Source organism: Ptychodera flava, chromosome 1 (genome assembly GCF_041260155.1).
Source record: "Ptychodera flava strain L36383 chromosome 1, AS_Pfla_20210202, whole genome shotgun sequence".
Lineage (NCBI taxonomy): Eukaryota > Metazoa > Hemichordata > Enteropneusta > Ptychoderidae > Ptychodera > Ptychodera flava.
The window spans coordinates 36729565-36753134 of record NC_091928.1 but is presented as its reverse complement, the minus strand read 5'-3'; the positions used below and the strand labels follow the sequence as shown (position 1 = coordinate 36753134).

Sequence of the window (23570 nt, the reverse complement as noted above, 5' to 3'; positions counted from 1 at the left end):
TTATTATATCGTCAACATGTATAACTGCGTCATTTTTTTACATTCATATCCATGAGCAGTAATGGCATTGAATGTGCGAATTACTAATTACTTACCCGATGTAAAAATGGTATATGACATTCATTGATGCTATATGGTGGTATCTTCAATGTAAATAGCATGTTTCAACTTAAGTGGTCAGATTGTTCTTAATTACAAAAGTTTGTAAAATGTGAAAATAGGTTGCCTTAAAAAATGCTAAACGATTTTCACTCATGTTATATCAGAGTATTTAAATGAATATTTCAAGTTTCGTCAACTTTGGTAAGGTCAGTCGAGAGAGACTTCTGTAACCAGAAAATTCATTACATATGCAAAATATACATAAAACTGGTATTTGACCTTGAAATCTGTTATGTGGTTCATTAGCTAATATTTCTAGGGAGATTTATAAGATATGTTACCGTCATTCAGAGAAAACAATATTTCTAAAAAAATATGCATGCAATGCAAATTAGTACTAATTATGCCAGTCAAACCTACCGAAAGCTAATCAGGCCTTGTCATTCCAAATCAGAATCTAGGTACAACATTTGATTCCAAGCCAAAGGGTTATTTTAAGGTATTGTACTGACAGACAGACAGACACGATGACAAGCATACACAATGAATAATTTGACAAACATTGGTCCGACAATAGCTAATATAAATGAACAAGTAGGCTAAACACCATACCTGCAGCTACACACCACTATTTTCTAAGTCGTCTGTCACCCACTCCTCCTAATTTAGAATTCTTCCTCGCTATTCAAATGTGCAATGATAGCCTAAGATATTTTCAAAAAAATAATTATGCTTTATTAAGCAACCTGCTTCCACAAATGACTAAAATACTTATAGACCACATACCGACTTATACACAAAAATCCTCAAGATAGGCCACTGCCAAAGTGGTCAAAATAAGACAAAAATCAATATTTTTGGAATATATAATCAATGGAAGAGCTGTTTTACTATCATAAGTCTGTCATGACATACAAAAGCTTGAGTCATGATTTGGAATCCTAACAGAAATACCAAAGTTTTTGGGAATCAGTTTAACTTCCTTTTGATTCATAAAAAAAGATACCATACAAGTGAAAACGTCATGATGCTAGTTATTATTTATATCGTTTATATCGTTTATATCGTACACAAAGAAATTTGATGGATCTCCATTAAAAAACAAAATATAACGAAAAAAAGAATAGAATAAGCGCAGTTGGTAACTTTTCATAATAATGTCTAGTGTCTTTTATTCTCTCAACCATTTCTGTAAATAGTCATAAAAGTTTGGCGTGACAGCCTTAAAGCCCCTTTAGCTGTAACTCTTGAAATTTGTCGACCTGAAAAAGGCTTTCTATTTTCTCTGGTTTCTTTAAATTCTACAGATTTCAAGGATATAGTCTTTTACCACTGAAAAATTGGACAAGTAAATTTAAATTTTAAACGTTAACTTGATTTCCCGCCATTTAAAAAAAAATTGTAATATTATAAAGAAAACGTAGCATATGGTGTCCCAGTGGAAAACATTCAGCACTATATGCATTACATTGGACTACTCTGTTGTTGTTGTTTTTTAAGATTCCAATCCATATTGCACTGCATACTGTGTTTTTGCTTTATCAGCATGAGGGTGCCATTTTACAATTGGGCAAACATTTATTATTTATCTTGCTCAAAATTGCACATGTAGTCCCAGTGGACAGTTTACTCTACCTGTATAAACACCCCCCACCCAAATGAGTACATTCCCATGAACTTGTTTTAGTTTTGAAGTAAAATAACAAAAAATAATGCTAAAAGATACAGCTATCGGGCCTTTAATCTCAGTAAAATGTGATCGTTAAATGACAGTTATGACGAAAATCAAGGAGAATGTTAATTTCTATATTGAACGTGCAATTTACTTTGGCATCTGAAACGTTAAGTGTTGTTTGAGGAATCTTTCCAGTGAAGTATTCTATTCCCGGAATAAATATATTGTTCTTATTTAATTCGTTCACATATTTTAAACTGTAGTTTTACTTCAGCGATATCAATAACAAGTGTGTTGATTGTTTAACACGTGAAGGAGATTGAGAGCATAATTCCTACTTGAAGTACAAATTGTAGCATTCCCTACTCATTAACGTGTGGACTAACCGTACCAATACCGTAATCACTTTGTTAATGTTGTTCAATACGAAACGAAAACAATAAAAAGGTAAAAATGCTATCAAAAATTTTCTACGATTGTCATCGATAGTATAACAGAAATTCATTATGCCATTGTTATCCTGCTGCACAAAGATACTTAACAAAACAGAATGCTTCAAGATAATCTTCTTTCTTCTTTCATTTGAAAGCAAAGGTGTGCATCAATACGAAACAATAAAGTTAAATAACATTGTAGTATTGTGTCACTGATTATGTTTAAATATGGTCCTACACTAATAACAGTGTAACCTTGTTTGTGTTATTGCCTCAAGTGATAATAATGTGCCATGGGCGAAACCTCACAACTGGTTTCGTCATATCGACCATAAAACATGTGTACACTTGTGACATGATTGTGAGTAAATGTATACATTGACAAAGAAGGCATTATAGGCCCTGATGATATATAAAAACTTAGAATTCAAAACAAAACTCTTACAAACAGTCTAAAAGTGTCCAAAGAACGACATATTCAATGTTTTAATGTCACTGGCTTGTAATAACTTGAATAAATTGTTGAAACCGGAAATAAAAATGCTTTTGTGAAGTTACACTGATAATCCTTTAAAATTTTTCCCATTAACTGTAATTGATTAGTTGTTTTGAACTTATTGTTTGGAAGGTCAAGCATTGGACAACATTTGACAAACAATGCATTATAAAGAAACATAACATAATATGTAACATTTTATCACTGGTATCTGGAGTTTAGTACTGTAGTGCAATAAATTAAGCAACAAGCACATAGAGGACTTATAAGATGTTGATCAACATTTGCTGAATACATCAATGTCCACATCTTAAAGGTTAAAAGGCTTTCTAAAACTTGTCAATGATTTTCATGTCATCAATTATTACCACAAATATTTGATTTGATTTGATTTGATTTGATTTGATTTGATTTGATTTGATTTGATTTGATTTATTTTATTTGATACACAGTTCAACGGGCAAACACACTAACATATCTGCGAAACAAAAAAGTCACACCATCACAACACAAATGTATAAGACAGCCATAAAGTAACACGCTACTTTAAACTAAAAAAAATATACTCAAATCAAAATACAATTGTTTAAATGACTGGATAAATTGTTTTAAAAACTACATAGCATAGAGAAAATATACTTATTACATGTGAAAGAGATATAGTTAAAAACAGACATGCATCTTGGCACTATCGAGAATTTTCTGCAATTAACAGAACACAAATCTTGTTGAAAAAGCGGTTTCTTACGTAAATTTCTACTGGGGTCATAAAAGCAGGTTTGACTTATAATACTTGGTGAATCATAATGTGAATGCATTATTTTGTATAAAAAGCACATTTCAAGGGTTAGTCTTCTATTGTATATCTTAGGAATGATTAGTATTCTGATGTAAAACGGGTAGCTGGATTTACTGAAGTGAACATTGAGTTTGCGACAAATGTACTTAACAAACTTAATTTATACTCGCTCAATTTTTTTTCTGACAGGCCCTGCTGATGGGGTGACCAAACAACAGAGCCATATTCTAGAATAGATCTAACATAAAAAAATACAGAGAAATAATTGCTGAAATGTCATTGAATGGCTGGCACACATGAATAATAAAACCAAGAGATTTGAAGCCTCTAAAAACCATGTTTTTGATAGAAAAGAATAATTAGGATTGGGAGTAAGGTAAACGCCCAAATCCTAGACAACAGAGACCCGTTAAGGAGGAGTACATTGGGCGAGTAATTAAGGGGAAATGACTCTTTTCTTATGTGTAAAACTGATGAATTTAAATTTACTGATATTAGGTGACAGCTTCAAGTTGTTACACCATTGAGCAAATTTGTCAAGATCTTGCTGTAACATGACACAGTCAGCGAGGGATGTGATGGTGCGATAGATCTTGTCATCGTCGGCATACAAGCTGAGCTTTGCAGAAATGTCTAACAGTGAAATATCGTTAATAAACATAACAAAAAGTAGTGCCCCAAGAGTGAACCCTGGATCACACCTGACGAAGCAGTGTACCATTTTGATGAGCAACTACCAAAGACTACCCTCTGTCGTCTAAGATGGAGATAGGAAGCCAGCCAACTATGCAGGTTACCAAATATACCAAATTTGGCGGCTTTGTTCACGAGAAGTGTGTGGAAAACAATGTCAAAAGCCTTGCTAAAGTCCGTGTAAATTGAATCTACCTGTTGTTAATTGTTCAGTGAAACAGAGACTAAATCTGTGTAATCCACTAAGTTAGTTGCAGTAGATCTGTTTTTAAACAAATTCGTTCTGGTCGATGGAAATATTTGGTTTAATATGGTGATAGATATGAGGAATAACAACTGGCTCCAAGATCTTAGCAAAAGGAGGCAACAAGAAGATCGGGCGGTAATTTTCAACTGTTGCTTTACAACCAGATTTAAATACGGGGACAACATTGGCCTGTTTAAACTGGGAGGAAACTGATCAAGACAAATGGATTTTGGAAATCCCCAATAAAATTCGGAGGGGGAACAATAAGAACATCGGTACGGTGTTTAATGACACTGGCGGAGATACCATCCGGGCCACTCGCTTTGTTCAAGTCTAGAGAAGCAATAACTTTATTAATACTGTCTGGACTGATATTAACATGTGAATAATTGGCCAAAACATATATAATTAAGCTCGTGCAGATTAGTATCATTGTTTGCAGTGAACAAAGAGGCAAAAGAAATTGCAAACAATCGAGTAGCCTCGGAGCGGGAGCGTTTTGATTTCACATAACCCCACAAGCGTTTGCTGTTATCGTTGATAGAAGCCGTGACATATGAGAGATATACTAGATAACGTACGTCCTTGGCTAGGTTAAGTTGGGCACGCAAACGATAGAAAACAGAGAAGTCGGTTAGGAACTTAGAACGTTTATACTGGCGTCTGGCGATTTCCTTCTCCCTAACAAGGGAGATCAAGTCAGCATCAAACCACTGAGGGGACTTACTTCTTTTTATGCGGACGTTAGGAATAGTGTCATCTTTTGCTAACTGTAAAATATTCAAATAAATTATTAAAGATTTTTACATAAATGCCATGGAAACTTAGAGAAAACAGACATATACCATATCTACTAGAAAGTCGCCACAAACTCTGCTCAAAGGTATCAATTATAGGGTATCATATTGCTTCTGTGTAAGTTTTCAAGTCTATTTCAACTCATGTGACAAACTGTATAACGTTAAGTGTTGTGTAACTTGTACAGTGACGGACAGAAAGTGTTGTGATCAGAAAATATTAATAAAATCGAATGTTATAACATTCAATTACTTTTGGAGGTCGCTTTCTTCCTAGGCTTTATTTTATTTTGTTTTAAAGGTATCATTCGAAAATACCTATATGTAGCTTCTCTGTAGGCGACATTTCCGACTTTCCCGAGTCCTAACCCCCGATCACCCGTCCACTAATACCACCAACAACTCCACCAACAATACACCCTAAAAGAGGAACAGGAACAAGAAGCTGACCAACAATCGCTCCACCTACTGATCCACTCACGCCACAACAAATCTACCGCCCATTCGCCACTGCTTTTCACATACTTGCTTCCATTCTTCGTCTGTAAGAACAACCCTATTTGTTACCTTTCGAAGATTTATTGCATCATAAGTTAAAAAGATGCTCTCAGCCGCAAGGGCAGAAACACCTGCGACAGGGCCTGTTACTGCAATGGTTTTGAAAGCTCCTTTTGTCAGTCCTCCAGAAAAAGCACTTTTTGCTGCCGATCCGAGCATTTTCAGTACTACGTTTTCTGCAACGGCTGCACTTCCTTTTCCCATCACTCTAACGCCATTCTGACCAATGAAACGAATCGGTAGAAATTGGTCTATTCCTTCAGCAACACCTGTTTTTAGCATTGATTTCAGCTGATCAGATTTCGAAATACCAGTCTTACACCAGATGACAAGATGTTCACAATTATTATTTCGTACTGAATACTCAGTTTCACCGAGACGTGCTCGTGCCCAGAAATCTGTATGTCTATTTGGTCGTCGCCCTGATATATAACCCGAAATACCTTCTCGACACTTATCTCAAGATATTCTTCCGTTACCTTTCCCAAACTTGCGCCTCCAAAAAAAGCCCTTTTGTCATCAGTACAGGGTTTGTAATGGATGACACGAACGGTGCCATCATCTCTACCATTTTCAACAGCCAAATAATGGTGAAAGTAAAAACCCTTTAAGCGTTTTAGCATCAAATGATCACCTCTTTGATATCTGTTACTGCATGAAGAGACTCTATTTTTGGCTTTGTACACATTTCAACAAAATCCTTGCACCTACAGATATTCATGGGTTTGTGCTATGCAGAAACATTCGTGCACGTGTGATGACCATGTCAGCATCATACTCCGTTATGCTTTCTTGATCTATGACGCTATAAATGTCGTAGTCCGAGGAACGTAATAGAATAAATTCTTCAGCTACAATGCAGTCATAATTATGAGAATATTTCAACATTTTACAATCGCAATAGTGGATCACGAGGACCCCTTCTTCACAGCCATCTTCGACAACTAACATATGGTGAGCTTTCTCTATACTTGTGTTTCTTTCTTATGTGTGATTATTATATGGTTTCTCTTTTATTGTACTTGAATTCTGGACTTGTTTGAGCCCCTCTGTATCTGTTTTACACCAATCGACAAAATGCTTATTGTTGTTTATTTCAGGTGAATACATTTTTTTTTCGAGATTGGTTTCTGCCTTAGACATTGTTTTCTCAACATCTCTGCACCTAATATTACCATAAAAGTCATCGTGCCGCTTTAAAACTGTGGAATCATTTAAACATTCTATCTGTTCCTCAAGAACTTTGCCATCATTATAAGAAATTATGCTTAATTTTTCTCTTAACTCAGCGTCTTTCGAAACTATCACGTGATAATAATGTTGACTGCGATAGTTTTCAATGATCAGGTGATCACCCCTTTTCACTATAGACGTAGGTGAGAGAAGTTCTTCATGGCTTTTTCTCAATCTACACCAGCATACAAAGTTATAGTTATTAATAGGCTCAGTGTGACAGTACTCTGTAAATCCTACCTGTCTGCGTGCCTGTTTGATAACTTCTTCGGTGAATTGCAATTCTTCATCCGATTTGTCCTCCTCCTCCTCATCATCAACAAACCGAAACACATTAAATTTAGCAGAGTTTACAGAAATCGGCTCTTCTTTTACTTTAGCACTGTTGAAATGGACAACATTGATAGGCGTGTTTTCACGTCCATCTTCAGTAGTCAAATAGTGTTTCCAAGAGTGCCCGCCACTGATCATAAGGTGGTCTCCTTTCTTAATATCGCCCACTTTCTCAACTTTTACTCTATGACCTGTGCGTAATGTGCACCAATTCAAGAAATGCTCACAATTATTATATTCAGTTGAATATTTTGCTTGATTTACCTGAGAAGTAGCTTTACGTATTATGTAACGGATATTGCTAAGATATAGATTATTATTTTGATAATAGTCTCCTCCATCGTAGTTGCTCACAGCTATTGATGTTCCTTGGATTTCATTGGCATTAAGGAAAGGGTTACACTGTCTAAAGACCCTGTTGTTGCTAAGATCGAGAGATAAATATTCCTTCTGTACTCGATCATTTTTGAAATGAATCACACTGAGCTTTTTACCTTCCTTACCATTAGCAATAACCAGAGAATGATGCTTATGCAATTTGTTAAATCGTTCTGTGATTAAATGGTCACCCTCCTTAATATCACGTAAACTCCTGACTGGCTCCAGATAGACAGTGATAGAAGTGCACCAGTGAATAAATCCTTCACTGCTGTTGTTATCGTCGCGGAACTTCTTACGACCTGTCTGTTTTCTGGCTTTATCTATAACCTCATCAACATTAGTAATCTCTCTATCAATACGATCATTAATCCGAAAAGCTTTCTTTTCCTTAGGATACAGTTGAATCTCCTTTTCTTCAACTCTACCAGTTATTCGGCCAGCATTGTAATGGATTATAAATATTTTATTATTTCCTATGCCATCTTCCAAAACAATCATATGTTGATCCTTTCGCCACTTTTTCTTAAGTACAATGTGATCTCCTCGTTTTAAGCGTGTTCCTTCGGTAATAAGTTCTTCAAAATATATAACGGGCAGACTATCTTGATCGACCGCTTGACGTCCTTCACTGATGGTTTCTTAAAGATAGAAGCAAATACAAACAGAGCCTTATATGAATTATATCGTGAAAATATACAGGGCTACTTGTTGATGTGACAATTTGAAAAATTACCAGGTGCAGATTCCAAAACCTTTCTCAATCAACACCACTTCATATAACATATTAAGCTAAGCATCCTGCGGGTAAAACAATTCGTGGTTGTAAATGCATTCTTCTGTCAAACATCGGCTAAAAACGAATAAATAAAATGGACAATGTTCTCTTCACCAATCTTTACATATCATAATATATGAGAAACCCTTTGTTACAAAATTTTAAACATATGGGTTATTAATTTGAAAAAAAAATTCAAGTAATGTCTATTTGCATTTTATCATTTTGCCATTAACAAGCATATTGAGATCTATTCATTTCAACACGCCCCCTTTAGATATACCTGAAGAAGAGCGGAAAGTTATATGTGATCAATACATTACTTACAAATGCGATATAAATTACTTTATCATGTGCTCATATCCATATCCTATAATTCTTGTGAAATTTAGCATAAAATATAAGCTTTCAGGTAATGGTTCACATTTTTATGTCGCAAAGTTTCATCCTGGAGATGCTCAATGCAAAATATCAGTCGTAACATGATATTTTATGGGAAATGTCGAGAAAAAGTCATCAGCGTCGAAACATCCCCAAACTACCCTTGCAACTTGCAAGTAAGAAAATTTTTAAAGTCAAGAAACTCAATCGATGCCTGCCTCTCATTATCTCCTCTTCAATACCTGACACTTAAAAACTGAACTGATTGGAAGAATGAGGTTATTTATGTGGCCGAAGATGTTCGTACTCTTTTGATTTTAAATTATATCCAGACCTAATATATTAATTAAAACGTGGGGTTCAGGTGAATCAAAATGGTAACAATATGATTGAATTGTAAAAATACATCATTTTCGTCTATTCTAGGTGGAAAGCTATTGCATGCTTTGGGTTTGAATCTGATAGTAAATCTTCCTTATATCTCAATCCTATGCGTTTTTTGTCAGAAATATGCTATTGGTAGTTTAAAGCTTCTTTAGAGATTTGCATGAGATACCTCAATGTTTTGTATGCAAGGGTATATGTGTGTGCAGCGGTTTCATTGCAATCCAGTTGTGAGAAGGGTTTAAGTGAGATAAAAACCTTTTATAGGATGTGGTTATGGTTGAGCGGATTTTATTTCAACAACGAGCGCACCAGCAAGGTATATCTTCAGTTATACCTTGCTGGTGCGCTCGTTGTTGACTTTGTCAAAGTTAATCCAATGATTATCTAGTGACAGCGTCCACAGATTAGTAATTTACCCTTGCTTACTTTGGCAAATTAGGCACTCAAACTCATCAAATAATAGACTAAATTACTACCTTGCTTGCTTGGCGAAGCAATCAAACTGGTCAAATAATAGATGCAGCATGCTGATAAAACGTTTACGCAAGATTGGCAAGGGCAGTGCAAGACGGAAACACGAAAGTTTGGAAGAATAAACTATATTAGCAATGCAACAAAACACCTACCCACCACTTGGGACGGACACATAGGCTATCCCTACGGAAAACTCCAAGTCGTTCATCGCAAAAAGAGTCTTTCCGTCGCAACATACGAGATCCATGGCTGCTAGCGCTACCACAGCGACATATAAATAAGAGCGATCATCATAATTTGAGTCTTGTTCGTTGAGTTTTAAAAGAAACTTTGTCACTTGAACGGATAGATCTGAATTCTCTCTCTCTCTCTCTCTCTCTCTCTCTCTCTTCTCTTATATCGTTGTTTTATTTTGTCGATATTTAACTAGCGGTTTTAGGTCACTTCTCAATGCAACATTGGCGTAAATTTCCCGTATCGGGTATGATCTCTTTCTTCACTCACGTTAGTTTTTTCCTGCTATATTTAATGTCATATCAAAAAACAACGCGAACAACGCTGATCATACTGCATCTTTCGTATCGTAAGATGGTAAAGTTGGTAACTGGTGACATGTCACGGCCTGGAGCAAGTTATCACTATGGAATGTCTGTAAATTTCCAACGCCCGGCTCGAAATGGACCGGGATTAGGATAAGTGCTAAGTTTGGGTGGGCGTATTAGGGACACGGCTCTGCATAATGAGTTTGTTGGTAACGGTGGCGATCATTCGCATTATCTGCATAATCAGTTTGGTCATAAATCACTCTCGGACTAAATTATAGTTACGTACAGTTCGTTTCAGGTACGTTTCAGTTATTGTAGTGCTATCGCCCTCTATGGCAAAGGTTTTGGCTGTAAGCCTCGTTCTGGTGTTGACAAGCATGGCATGGCCAGCTTGCAAATAAAGTTCATGTGTTCACGTTAGTTCCTCGTCGTGTCATTGCTGCCAATAATCAAACATGGTGTCAGAAGTGGGATTTTGAAAGAATCATGGCAGCGTTCCAAGTCCAGGCACCAGACAAATTCGACTTTTCGAAGCCAAGTGAATGGCCGAAATGGATTCAACGATTCGACCGCTTCAGCATTGCGTCAGGTCTGTCAACAAAGGATGGGTCACTCAAAGTAAATACCCTCCTGTATACGATGGGAAGCAAAGCGGATGAAATTCTGCCGTCTTTTGGACTGACAGATGAGGAACTCAAAAACCTCCAAACTGTTGAAAGTAAGTTCGAGGACTATACTTTATCGTCCGCCGAAATGTCATATTTGAACGGGCAAAATTCAACAACCGTAAAAAGAAGCAGGCGAATCACTGGATAGTTTCATCACTGCACTGTACGGACTGGCTGAGCATTGCAAATACGGCGCCTTACGAGAAGAAATGATCCGTGATAGAATAGTTGTAGGACTGCGTGACGAGAAACTTTCAGAGAAATTGCAAATGGATGCTGATTTGATTTAGTGAAGGCAGTCGACCAAGCACGTCAAAGTGAGGCTGTGAAAAGCCAACAGCATGCCATTCGAAACCCAACCAGCGTCAGCAACGACAATATGGATGCAGTCAAGTCGGGCAAACGACGAAACCAGTGACGGGGTCAACAAATGAAAGGAAACAAATTTCATCAAAAATCCAAAAGCACCAGTAATAAGGGCACCGTGGGAAGATCGAGCAGTCAGCAGAACAACAAATACAGTTTCGACTCTAGTAGATGTTCATGGTGTGGAAACCAACCAAACCACAACAGAGCGAACTGTCCAGCGAAGAGCGCCACGTGCAACGCATGCTCAAAGGTTGGTCACTTTGCAAAAGTTTGCAGGTCTAGAGGCAGTCAAAGCCGACCCAAACAAATGAACGTTCTACAAGAAGCTGAGTTTGACTCAGAATTTTTGGGTGAAGTCAAATCCACTGAAGGCAAACCGTGGATGGTAGATCTAAGACTCTGCAGTGCCAATGTACACTTCAAGATTGACACGGGTGCAGATGTGACAGCAATACCGGAGAAAACATTCACAGAAATGTTTGACCAATCAAAACTCCAGCCCACAGATAGAGTACTTTATGGACCAGGACAAACCAAGCTGGAGACTATTGGCAAAATTCAAGGCGTACTGCATTTGAACTCAAACCGAAGTGGCCGTAAACACACTGCCCAATCACGTCAAACCATTTATGTTGTGAAACACCTTAGTCAAGCATTACTTGGTAGACCAGCTATCGAAGCACTACACATTTTGTCCAGAGTTAATCTCAGCAGTATCTCTGAGCAACAAGATAAACTCATGAGATACAAAAAGCTATTTCCACAGCTATTCACTGGACTGGGCAAACTTGAGGGTAAATATGAAATCAACCTCAAGGATGATGTGAGGCCGTACGCAATTACTACACCCAGACAAGTTCCGCAACCGCTCATGTCAAAGGTCAAGGATGAACTGACACGAATGCAAAACCTCGGGGTAATCAAGCCAATTGATCAGCCAACCGACTGGTGTGCAGGCATGGTTGTCGTTCCGAAAGCAAACTCAGAACGTGTTCGCATATGTGTTGACCTACAAAGACTCAACGAAGCAGTACACCGGGAACTTCATCCCATACCTTCAGTCGACCAAACTTTGGCACAGTTACAGGGAGCCAAGGTATTCTCGAAACTTGACGCAAACAGTGGGTTCTGGCAAATTGATCTAGACGAGAAATCTCAGTTACTCACAACTTTCATGACTCCCTTTGGACAATTTGCATTCCGCAGGTTACCTTTTGTATCTCATCAGCGCCGGAACATTTCCAGAAACGCATGCAACGAATCCTGGAAGGCTTAGAAGGAGTAGTATGCGAAATGCATGATATCCTTATCTTCGGAGAAAATCAGATGCAACACGACAAACGTCTGATGGATGTTCTGCGCAGATAAGAGAAATCTGGTCTAACTTTAAATCCAGACAAATGTGTGTTTTCAGTTCGTTCAGTGAGATTTGTTGGCCATATCATCGGTGAAAATGGCATCAGTGCTGACCCCTCAAAGTAAGGCAATCATCGAAATGGATAAACCTAACAACATCACTGAACTGAGAAGATTCCTGGGGATGGCCAAACCAACTGAGCAAATTCACACTTGACTTGGCAGAGACTACCAAGCCCCTCAGAGACCTCTTATCAAAGAAAAATGCATGGCACTGGTCTGATGCGCAAGACGAAGCATTTTTCAAAGTGAAATCATTGCTTAGTTCGACACCGGTACTCACCATGTACAACCTACAGTCTGAGACGTTACTCTCTGCAGATGCGTCAGCATATGGCCTAGGTGCAGTTCTGGCACAAAAACAGACTGACGGACATTGGAGACCTGTAGCTTATGCGTCACGAGCTATGTCCAGCACAGAACAAAGGTACGCACAAATAGAGAAAGAAGCACTGGCTATTACATGGGCATGTCAACGCTTCAACAACTACCTACTAGGACTACCCTTTCATATTGAAACTGATCACAAACCACTCGTACCCTTGCTTGGGACGAAGAACTTGGAAGACTTACCTCCCAGAGTCCAGCGTTTCCGCCTCAGACTGATGAGATATTCATACACAATATCACATGTACCAGGTGGAAATATGACAACAGCCGATACTCTCTCTCGTGCGCCGATCAAATCATCACCATCAACAGAGGATCTTGCACTCCAAGAGGAGACTGCAGCTTATGTAAATGCTGTATACCAAGGAATACCAGCATCATCATCGCGCATTGAACAAATCCGCAAATGTCAATCAAACGACCCAGCTTGTCAGCTGATCACACTCTACATCAAAGCTGGATGGCCAGAATGGTCGAAACTAGCCCGGATCGCGAAACCGTATTGGCATGTCAGAGGAGAATTAACCACTCAAGGCGGACTGCTTGTGAAAGGAAGCAGACTAGTAATTCCAAAGGAGATGCAAGGTGAATTACTACAAAGAATTCACGAAGGTCACCATGGCATATCAGAATGTTGTGCAGGTGCAAAAACTGCAATATGTTGGCCTGGAATCAGTGGCGAAATCATCAACTTGGTGAAAAGCTGTGACACATGTGTGAACATTCAGATAGATCAAGCTGAAGCATTAATCCCAACAAAATTCCCACAATGTCTATGGCAAAGAGTTGCCACCGATCTTCTCAAATTCAATGGCTCAACGTACCTCGCACTTGTGGACTATTATTCTCGCTATGTGGAGCTGTCAAAACTCAACTCTATGTCTTCATTCACAGTCATCAGATGTATGAAATCTATCTTCGCACGCCACGGTGTACCAGAAACTGTAATGTCAGACAATGGCCCACAGTATGCCTCAGAAGAGTTCCAGCAATTCGCAATAGACTATGACTTTGCACACGTAACCAGTAGTCCACACTACCCTCAGTCAAATGGAGCAATCGAAAGAGCTGTGCAAACAGTCAAGAAGTTGCTGAAAACAGTGGATGATCCGTCTAAGGCTTTATTGGCATATCGCTCGACACCACTGGAAAACGGATACTCACCAGCAGAGCTATTGTTCAACAGGAGAATACGTAGCACTGTACCAATCCTACCTGAGAAATTGGAACCATACCTCCCCAATAATGATGCATTACGAGCAAAGGAGTCGTCGATGAGAAACCGTCAGAAACGCAACTTCGACATTCGTCATCGCGTCCAGGAGCGTAAGAGCTTATCACCAGGAGACAAAGTGTATGTAAAGGGAGATAATATACCCGCTACTGTTGTTCGTGCAGCGGGCACCCCGCGTTCGTACATTGTGCAAACACCAAAAGGGACACTTAGACGTAACTGTCGTCACCTGACATATCGATCACAGCAAAGTAAAGACATAAAACTATCTCCGCATGCAGATACCAGAGGAAATACGGACATTCCACAAAACATTCCTCTGAGAGCGCTCAAACAGGACATTCCACACAAACCACAGGAGATTGGAAGGGAAGCTACTGCCAGTGAAAATGTTGCACCTGCACAACCGCTTATGCAGGAAACTAATGAACCCTACATGACTCGTTCAGGAAGAGTTGTAAAACCGCCGAGCAAATTAGACTTGTGATGTTCATGTTGTGCATGCAAGAAAACCACTTTCAGACATGTTTATGCTCATGAAAAATCAGTGGAATATTGTTCTACACTTCTAGAGACTTCACGGCGATGCATTAAACTAAACGTTTAACAGTTGTGTTTGTTCAAGTTCAAAGTTACACATACTGTCTTAAATGAGACATCAACTTTGTTGCTTTTCAAAAAGTTGTAAATCTGTAATCAACAGCAGGGGCAACTTCATCTTAGAAGGAGATGTAGTGATATTGCCCTCTATGGCAAAGGTTTTGGTTGTAAGCCTCGTTCTGGTGTTGACAAGCATGGCTTGGCCAGCTTGCAAGTAAAGTTCCGTGTTCACGTTAGTTCCTCGTCGTGTCATTGCTGCCATAATCAAACAGTTATGACATGGCAAAACTTGAAAAAAAGAATAATATTAAGTTCATCAAACAGGGGCTTGCTTAGTGGATTTACTAGAGGTTTGAGGTCATGAGAATGAATCGGCTACTGACCGCCATATATGTACAATACGGAATAGGCACCATACATAGTAAAAGTAATCATCAAAAAAGTAATGAACATAATAAATTAAAATAACCCGACATTGGCAATTTGCATGGTGAAATCATGAATTACCAATGAACGTTGACTAAACTGTATCATCTGAACATGGACGGAAGAACTCAGTCAGGAAAATGGTAGGAAATAGGTGAACGATGCAACGATATGACCGATGGCTAAAATCAGAAAAGCAAAAAAGTTCACCACATCACGTAAGGGTCGAGATTTCTATGTACCATGATATGTGTAATAGTTATCTCAGTGGGTCATTCGGCTGCTTGACAGGTAATCTCGACAATTCATTACGAGTTATATTTATTTTTGGAGCAATTTTTGAACGAAGCTTTTGTTAACCTTCGACTCGAATCAATGACAGACTTGGTTCATCTTCATTATCGAACTCCAGCCTTTTGTCGGAATCTTACGATGTAATGCCGACTCAATTAACTGTCCTCGAACACGCTTATCCTAAAACCTTTACGACATCGGGTGATGATGCTTACTTGCTCACCTTGAACTTCAAGTATAATGTTTCAGCTGATCAGATGCCTTACAAGATTTGTTTTATTCTCATAACAGAAGTCAAAGTGTCACTGTAAAAATCGGTTTATCAAAACTTTACCGTGCCAGCCCTCCAAACACAACATGTGTAAATATGTACGTAGCACGTTTGGTCAAATTTGGTCGAGGCAATAAAAATATATAACCCTATTGCCTGAAGTAAAAATACTTAATCTCTCAACTATGTTATATCATAGTTCCTTCAATGTACTTAGCAAGTTTCATCAACTTTGGTAAAGTCAATTCAGATAAATATCCCTAATTAGGGAAGTTTATTAAATATACAAATTAGGAATTATTTTTAATGTCAACCCTTAATACCTTTCACGATTAATACAGTTGATATAATCAACATTAGTAGTAAATCTCGTCAAATTCTGTGCAGGCGTTCACAATGTATATCCATTTTTACTAAATGAGCAAAACGTATGCAAGCCACACGAAGCAAAAAGTAATCATTTCTCGCCATTTGCTAATTGAATCTATGTACAAGATTTGATTCTCATCTGATAGGCCATTTGTGAGATATCTGACCAACAGACAGACAGATAGACAGACAGAAATCACTGCAAGATAGGCTTACGTGCACACGTGAGCTAAAAACAAGACTGCAAGGCAATGACAAATTGATATATTCGCATATTAACAGCGGGGCTCACCTGGGGCTGGTTTAGGTTTTTGTGGTGGTGGTGGAGGTGGTGGCTGTTTGGCTTGTCTGGATTCTGAAACTGAATAAAAAGAAACTCATACAGTAAAATGAACTGACTGGTAGAATTTACACAATATGTGTGGAAATTTCACGCCAATTTTGACGTCCAAAGACATTAAGGTAAAGGGTCATAGGTCAGACTTCAGACTTCAGACTGTACATCTGTATCAAGCATAAATATGTTTCCTGCAAAACCTTTGCAGCAGAGGAATTTTTCATTTTGACGTGGGACAACACTAAAGTCAAAATCATTTAGTCATCACAAAATAGATCAATATGGAATGACATAAATCATGTACAAAAGATGAGAAAATTCCAATAGAGAACTGGAATGAATTCATAAAATATAAGCTTATATTTGCTTTAGATATTTGGTAGTCTAATCGAATGAGCAAGTATCATGGCCGAACGACTACTGTACTGCACCATCATCAATTAAGGTGAGCTCGAGACATGGTTATGACAAAAGTAGCAATCACACTTCAGAGATTTGCGAGCTGGAGACTCTAGCATTAATGTAGTGCCCTTGAGCAAGTCACTCTCTTCCTAATTACTCAGATAGGATACCGGATTGTGGATACCTGATCCTCTACATGGGCTTCCCGTCCATTGGACTGGTGAGTTGATAAATAACACAAAGAAATAAATACTTACATATACTGGGTGTGTTTCTGGTTCGTCTTCGATGAGTTTGACAATGTTATATGGGAAGACGCCAACCTTGCCGTTAAGTTTACCTTTCCACATGCCATGTTTCCCTCTGTCCTGTGACAGCACTGTGACGATGTCACCTTTATTTAAACCAAGCTCATCCGGGTTCTGTGGTGTGTATGGGAATAACACCTTTGCACGTTTCACTGCGTTCACAAAAAGCAAAGACGTTGATAAATGCATTTCTAGATTGCATAGTACATGACTTTAGGCATTGTATAATATTTATGATTATAAAATGACAATAAAAGTTTCACCGAAGTGCAGCTAGCTACAGCCAACATGAACAGGTCTTGTTAGGGTTGAAAATATTGTTCGAAACAGAGCTGAAGCGACGCAAAAATGTTTCCAAGGCGACCATTTGTATCACCCCAATATGTAATAATTAACCCAATATGTAATACTAACCCAATATGTAATAACACTTAACCCAATATGTAATACTAACCCAATATGTAATAACACTTAACCCAATATGTAATACTAACCCAATATGTAATAACACTTAACCCAATATGTAATAAAACTAAACTTGGGATATAATACTAAGCAAAATAATACAAAAAAATGCCTAACAACCATCAACAAGTCCCTGTGTAGCCAAAACACTTCAAAAGTTTAGATAAAAGTGGAGACAATTATTGAGACTAGTAAACTTGCAAAAAAGCTAAGAACGCCCAGGTACCCTAATCAAGCCAACGTCGAGCATTTAAATTTTAATTTTAACTGTTCCTTAATTTTCATACAGCGGAAAATACCTGAAAACACACACATTTCTTATAATCATTTAGCAATACGGAAAGAAAAATTTCACCAATATTGCTAGTTCCTGACCTTACAACAATCAGAAAATGACAGCAATGGTTCAATTTTTTACTTGTTTATTTACATGCAGAACGCTTATGGCTGTCAATATTCATAAAACCAAACACAATTTACGGTTAATACGAAAGCGACTACTGATATATTAATATGATGTGTAATATCACAACATTATGGGCAAATAAACGGGAATATTATCCAGACATAAATGTTTCAACAGATTAATAAAGAAAAGTAACTATACATGATAGCTCTGAAAGGCTGAACTGACCAACTTCGATTGAATGATAATACTGGCCTTTTGTTCATAAGGCTTACTTTATGGGATAAAAAGAAATATTCATTTATCTATTTTTGGTATTCTCTCAAAATATGTGTCTCCACACACTATTTTTTGGGGTTAAATCAATATGTAATTAACGATCTATTTTGGGTTCACTAAATATGTAACAAACCTTCCATGTAATAAAGTCCCCAAAGGAGAATGCATTGAAATTTTATTACATATTGGGTTAACCCAATATGTAATAAAGTCCCCATAGAGAATGCATGGAAGTTTTATTACATATTGGGTTAACCCAATATGTAATAAAGTCCCCATTGAGAATGCAAGGAAACCCAATATGTAATAAAGTCCCCATAGAGAATGCATGGAAGTTTTATTACATATTGGGTTAACCCAATATGTAATAAAGTCACCATTGAAAATGCGTGGAAGGTTTATTACATATTGGGTTAACCCAATATGTCATAAAGTCCACATACAGAATTCGTGGAAATTTTATTACATATTAGGTTAACCCAATATGTAATAAAGTCCACATAGAGAATGCATGGAAGGTTTATTACATATTGGGTTAACCCAATATGTAATAAAGTCCCTATAGAGAATGCATGGAAGGTTTATTACATATTGGGTTAACCCAATATGTAATAAAGTCCCCATAGAGAATGCATGGAAGGTTTATTACATATTGGGTTAACCCAATATGTAATAAAGTTCCCATAGAGAATGCATGGAAATTTTATTACATTTATTATATTACGATTTCCTTATTACATTTCATGAAGAAAAACTACATTGCATTAGACTTGAAGTGATCACCATGCATGATACAGTTGACAAAGTGTTTACGTAAAACACCACAGACTCTGGCGGGTGACTTGCCACTGGATTTTTATCGATGGAATGAAACCGAGTTTACTTGGTTCACAATAAAGGTTTGAATTAAACTCAACAAATAAAATGGAAATATAAAAGCTGGCATTTATATTATTTTCACTAGTACTCCATGTTCATTGGTTATTCTATGTTCTGCAGAACGGTTCAATTTGTCGTATTGTACTCATTGTTTGCAGACACATTTGTTGGCTTTCGCATGCCAAAATTATTGTAGTCGTCTCAGGCGCGAAACAGCCAGACTTAAGCTTAACACAGTGTATCTTCGGTATATCAACTTCACGGTCTCTGTCGATTCCATAGTACCTCATTAATTAATGTTATGTACTTTGAAAACATAGTCCATTGCTATGTCACAAGCACTTGAAGGTAGAGAATTTAATTTGAAGATAATAAAGAAATGTCCCGAGGATTGGACGTTGAAGTGATTTTGTATGCAAATGTACGCATTGGGCTAAATTCTATTACGTATTGGGCTAGGATAATATATTGGTTAGAATTGTATTACCTATCGTTTTGTAGTACAAATTGGATCGAATATTATTACTTATTGGGTGAAATGTTCTTACATATTGGGTTAGTATTACATATTGGGTAAAGAAAAACTAAAAAAAACTTTGAAAAATTATCAAATTTTAGAAATGCTGCCGGTTGTGAAGGGGCGTGATCATGGTTGCTATGCATATTTTAGTCTTATTTTGGTCAGTATTATATCCCAAATTCATTTCTTATTACATATAGGATTAAGTGTTATTACATATTGGATTAGTATTACATATTAGGTTAAGTGTTATTACATATTGGGTTAGTATTACATATTGGGTTAATTATTACATATTGGGGTGATACACCATTGAGCGGTTGGAAAAGAACTCAGTTGATTCACATTCATCAGCGAGAAATTTGGGAACATCGACATCAGATGCTCGTGAACCCTTTTGGTCTTCGTCACGCGACTATACTGAACGCGAACCCTTGATTCCTCAAACTAATGAGCAAATACCGTGGTATGAAGGCGTTAGACTGGTGAATTTGGGAGTGCTTGCAAGAGGATTAGATGCTTGCAATGTTTGCCATGAACACCTGCGTCTGACACAGTGTCAATTTGAAACCAAGTATGGCGGTGGCAGCGTACTCCATATACCCTCTGACCAATGCGGTTCTATAAATAATGCATATACGAGTAAAACCCATCGGAAAGTTGAGCAGAGCCGTGGTATGAAGGCTTTTTTCGCTAACGCAAAAATTGCCACAGGTAAGCTTACGTGCCTATATTATTGAGTTTACGTGAAACGTTGTAACATACGCTTTTACATGTTTCATTTGTCTTCAGTGTGATAATAGCCCAGCACCAGGAGCGAGATCACTGTGCCAAAAAGTAAACATAGTCGTCATATTTCCCTTTTTCTCTGTCGGTTGATAATTTCACCAGTGTCCTATTTATATACCTGTCACCAGTTACAGTTTCTGAAAAATTGTTATTTTTAGTGAACAGGCCGAGATACATATATAATGTAGCTGCAATAATTATTATCCCGTTGGGGTTGTTTTGACCATGGCGCTCATTACTTCCGTATACGCGTATTCGATAGGAACGCCACGGTCAAAACGGTCGCTGTGGGCTAAGAAAATGCAGCTACTAATAAATAACATGTTGATATCTAAAACCTAAACCTGACTAAATCACTTCCACTTCCCCCTTTTTTTTAGATCTCCCGTTTCGTAGTTATTGCTGCTAAAATACATTTTGTGTATGCACAATAAACTAACATATTATACTTACTGTTTATTTTAAAATTTTAAGATAGATTTTCGAATTGAACATTGAGATACATATACCGAAGTGGCCCTTAATGAAATTTTATTAGTAAAATAACTTCTTATTTGTGTCCTTTTGTCACTCATTTTTACCTCGCCTGCGCATGCGCGCAGCGAGGTATGGTTTAGGCGTTTCTGTGTGTGTGTGTGTGTCTGTCTGTCTGTCTGTCTGTTAGCACGATATCTCAAAAACGGCTTGGCAGATTCCGATCACATTTCGCACACAATTTGTTCTTCAAATTTGCAAGAACTGATTAGTTTTGGTGGTTGTGCTTTGCGAATTTATCAAGTTATGAGTAAAAGAAAATTTGTGGCCTGTTAAGTCTATGGGAGGCTAAATAAGTATGTTTGAGGGCGCTATACTAAAACATTTTACACAAAGTGATTTCTGAATTCAGTCACTCGGCCGCGCTGATCGCTAATCTTGAGTTTTGACTGTTGATGTCGTCGTGTCGACGTTTGACTTTAAGAATCGTGTGGGTTACTCTGGACATAGCGAACCAAAAGCTAGATTATCGAAGGTAAACGTCATAATATTTGATCAATGCATTTTTCTCTGAGAATGAGATGTAGAGTGACACTTTTCAATCTTGTGTGTGTGTCAGCGAATTTATATTCCGCCATGGTTCCGCTGAGATCAGCATAATATTATGGCGACGTATTGACAGTCAGTGTCTTTTAAGTTGCTTTTCAAGATTGTATTAGCTACAGAACCAACAATGACAAATTGTTCATGAGATTTCCATGTTGGCATTGATGTTAAATCAGCAGCAGTAGGCTAGCTCCTGCGTACAATAGGTCTGTGTTTCCCGGCGCTACGGTGGTAGGCCGACGGCTTGTACCACACTGTCCACAGGACACCACGTGGTAGAGGCCGTGTGCACAACCTGTACGCCGAGCTTCGAATACACTAGACAGAGTTCGTGTTTCCGTAAATTAGGCATTGAACTTGACAATATAGGCAATAACCAGAATCATCGACCATCGCCTGACAAGTGCACCATAGTCAGCTGTACATGAGTTGCGTGGCGTGGTGAGCAGGTTCCCATGGGTATTTATTTTTTGAAACGCGTACTTCAAAGGTCACGAACTCATTTTGCTGCTACACGGCGCGGCACAGATGATTTTGAGAAATTCGGGAACAAATTTTGTCATCTATTGACACATTTTCCTTCTTCATAAAAGCCAATACCCCAAGAAGTACTTTTACAAAATGTGCACGCGAGGCCATTCAGTTCATATCTGGTTATCTATTAGGTATGATCACCGCTGGGATTGGAGAACGTCATCTCAATAACATGCTGTCATCAATTTCTATACCAACCATACATCATAGGAAATTAAAACGCGAAGAGAGAGAAGTTTGAGAATTAATTTTGAAAGTTGCAAACCAGTCATGTAAACAAGCAATATCAGATGAGCTGTGTGCGTCAAAGAAACCAAGGTGGGAATGTCTGATATTGAAGTCATTCTTTTATATTTTATCAATAATCAATAATTATTACCCAGAAGAGGCTGGATTAATACAAGATTTGGGTTAAGTAGGTGACAGATAGCAGTGGCCCAGTCGATATTTGAGTATTGTTTGTAACTACTCCCGATTCAAGTTTGGTATGATGCCCAGGTGAATTTTTTAATCAAATGTGTCTGAATGGTGTTGGTATTTCTAAAAGTAACCAGTTAATATGACATTAAACTGGTCCAATAACCATTTTTCATTCAAGGTAATACATTACCAGGTCAATGGGACATTTTAGGTTTACAAATTTAAGTAGGACCATCCTGAACCACTGACAGTTAGTGGTGGTACAAGGTGTCCGGAATGGGTAAGCGTACCCTGCTAGCATGCTACACCCGTCAGGATTGGTCCAAAATTGTCTAAGTATTGTATGAAGTGATACAGCATATGAATCACTGTAATAAGTCAAAGCCGGGAATGCTGTCGCTAATCATTTGAGTGACTGATGTGTCATATTTGGCAACAATGTCAATCATATTGACCGTAGAACTTTTTGAAGGTCCTCACGAGTCTTTTTGATGTATATCCCTGTCTCACTAGTTTTGTTACCAATAAGCTGTGTCTCATTTGAAAATCAGAATAGGAATCACAAGCCCTACAATATCTGAGAAGTTGAGACAAATACACACCATGTGCAGATCGAAGATAACTTGATAAGTGGGAATAATTTATGATTTCAAATTCGAAATCATCCCTTTTGTCAAACAGCTTAGTGTGTAGCCCATTAGTACCCACTTGTGGGAACAGATCAAGATATGAAGCTGATTTTATACTGATGGCGACTCATGCCGTATGTTGTGGGTTCGTACCCGATTGAAAATTCTTCCGTTT

General features: G+C 37.8%; 1 protein-coding gene across 1 annotated transcript in view; it reads right to left on the bottom strand.

Moving 5' to 3' along the window:
- Positions 1-7707: 7707 nt before the first annotated feature.
- LOC139144542 (SH3 domain-containing kinase-binding protein 1-like) overlaps positions 7708-23570 on the bottom strand; it is a 42505-nt gene continuing 26642 nt past the window's right edge. The window contains exons 6-8 of the mRNA XM_070715247.1: positions 17344-17546; positions 16640-16708; positions 7708-8386 (exon numbers count right to left, since the gene is read on the bottom strand). Of these exons, the coding sequence (XP_070571348.1) occupies positions 8297-8386; positions 16640-16708; positions 17344-17546 (362 nt within the window). The 3' untranslated portion in view covers positions 7708-8296. The remainder of the gene's footprint in view (positions 8387-16639; positions 16709-17343; positions 17547-23570) is intronic.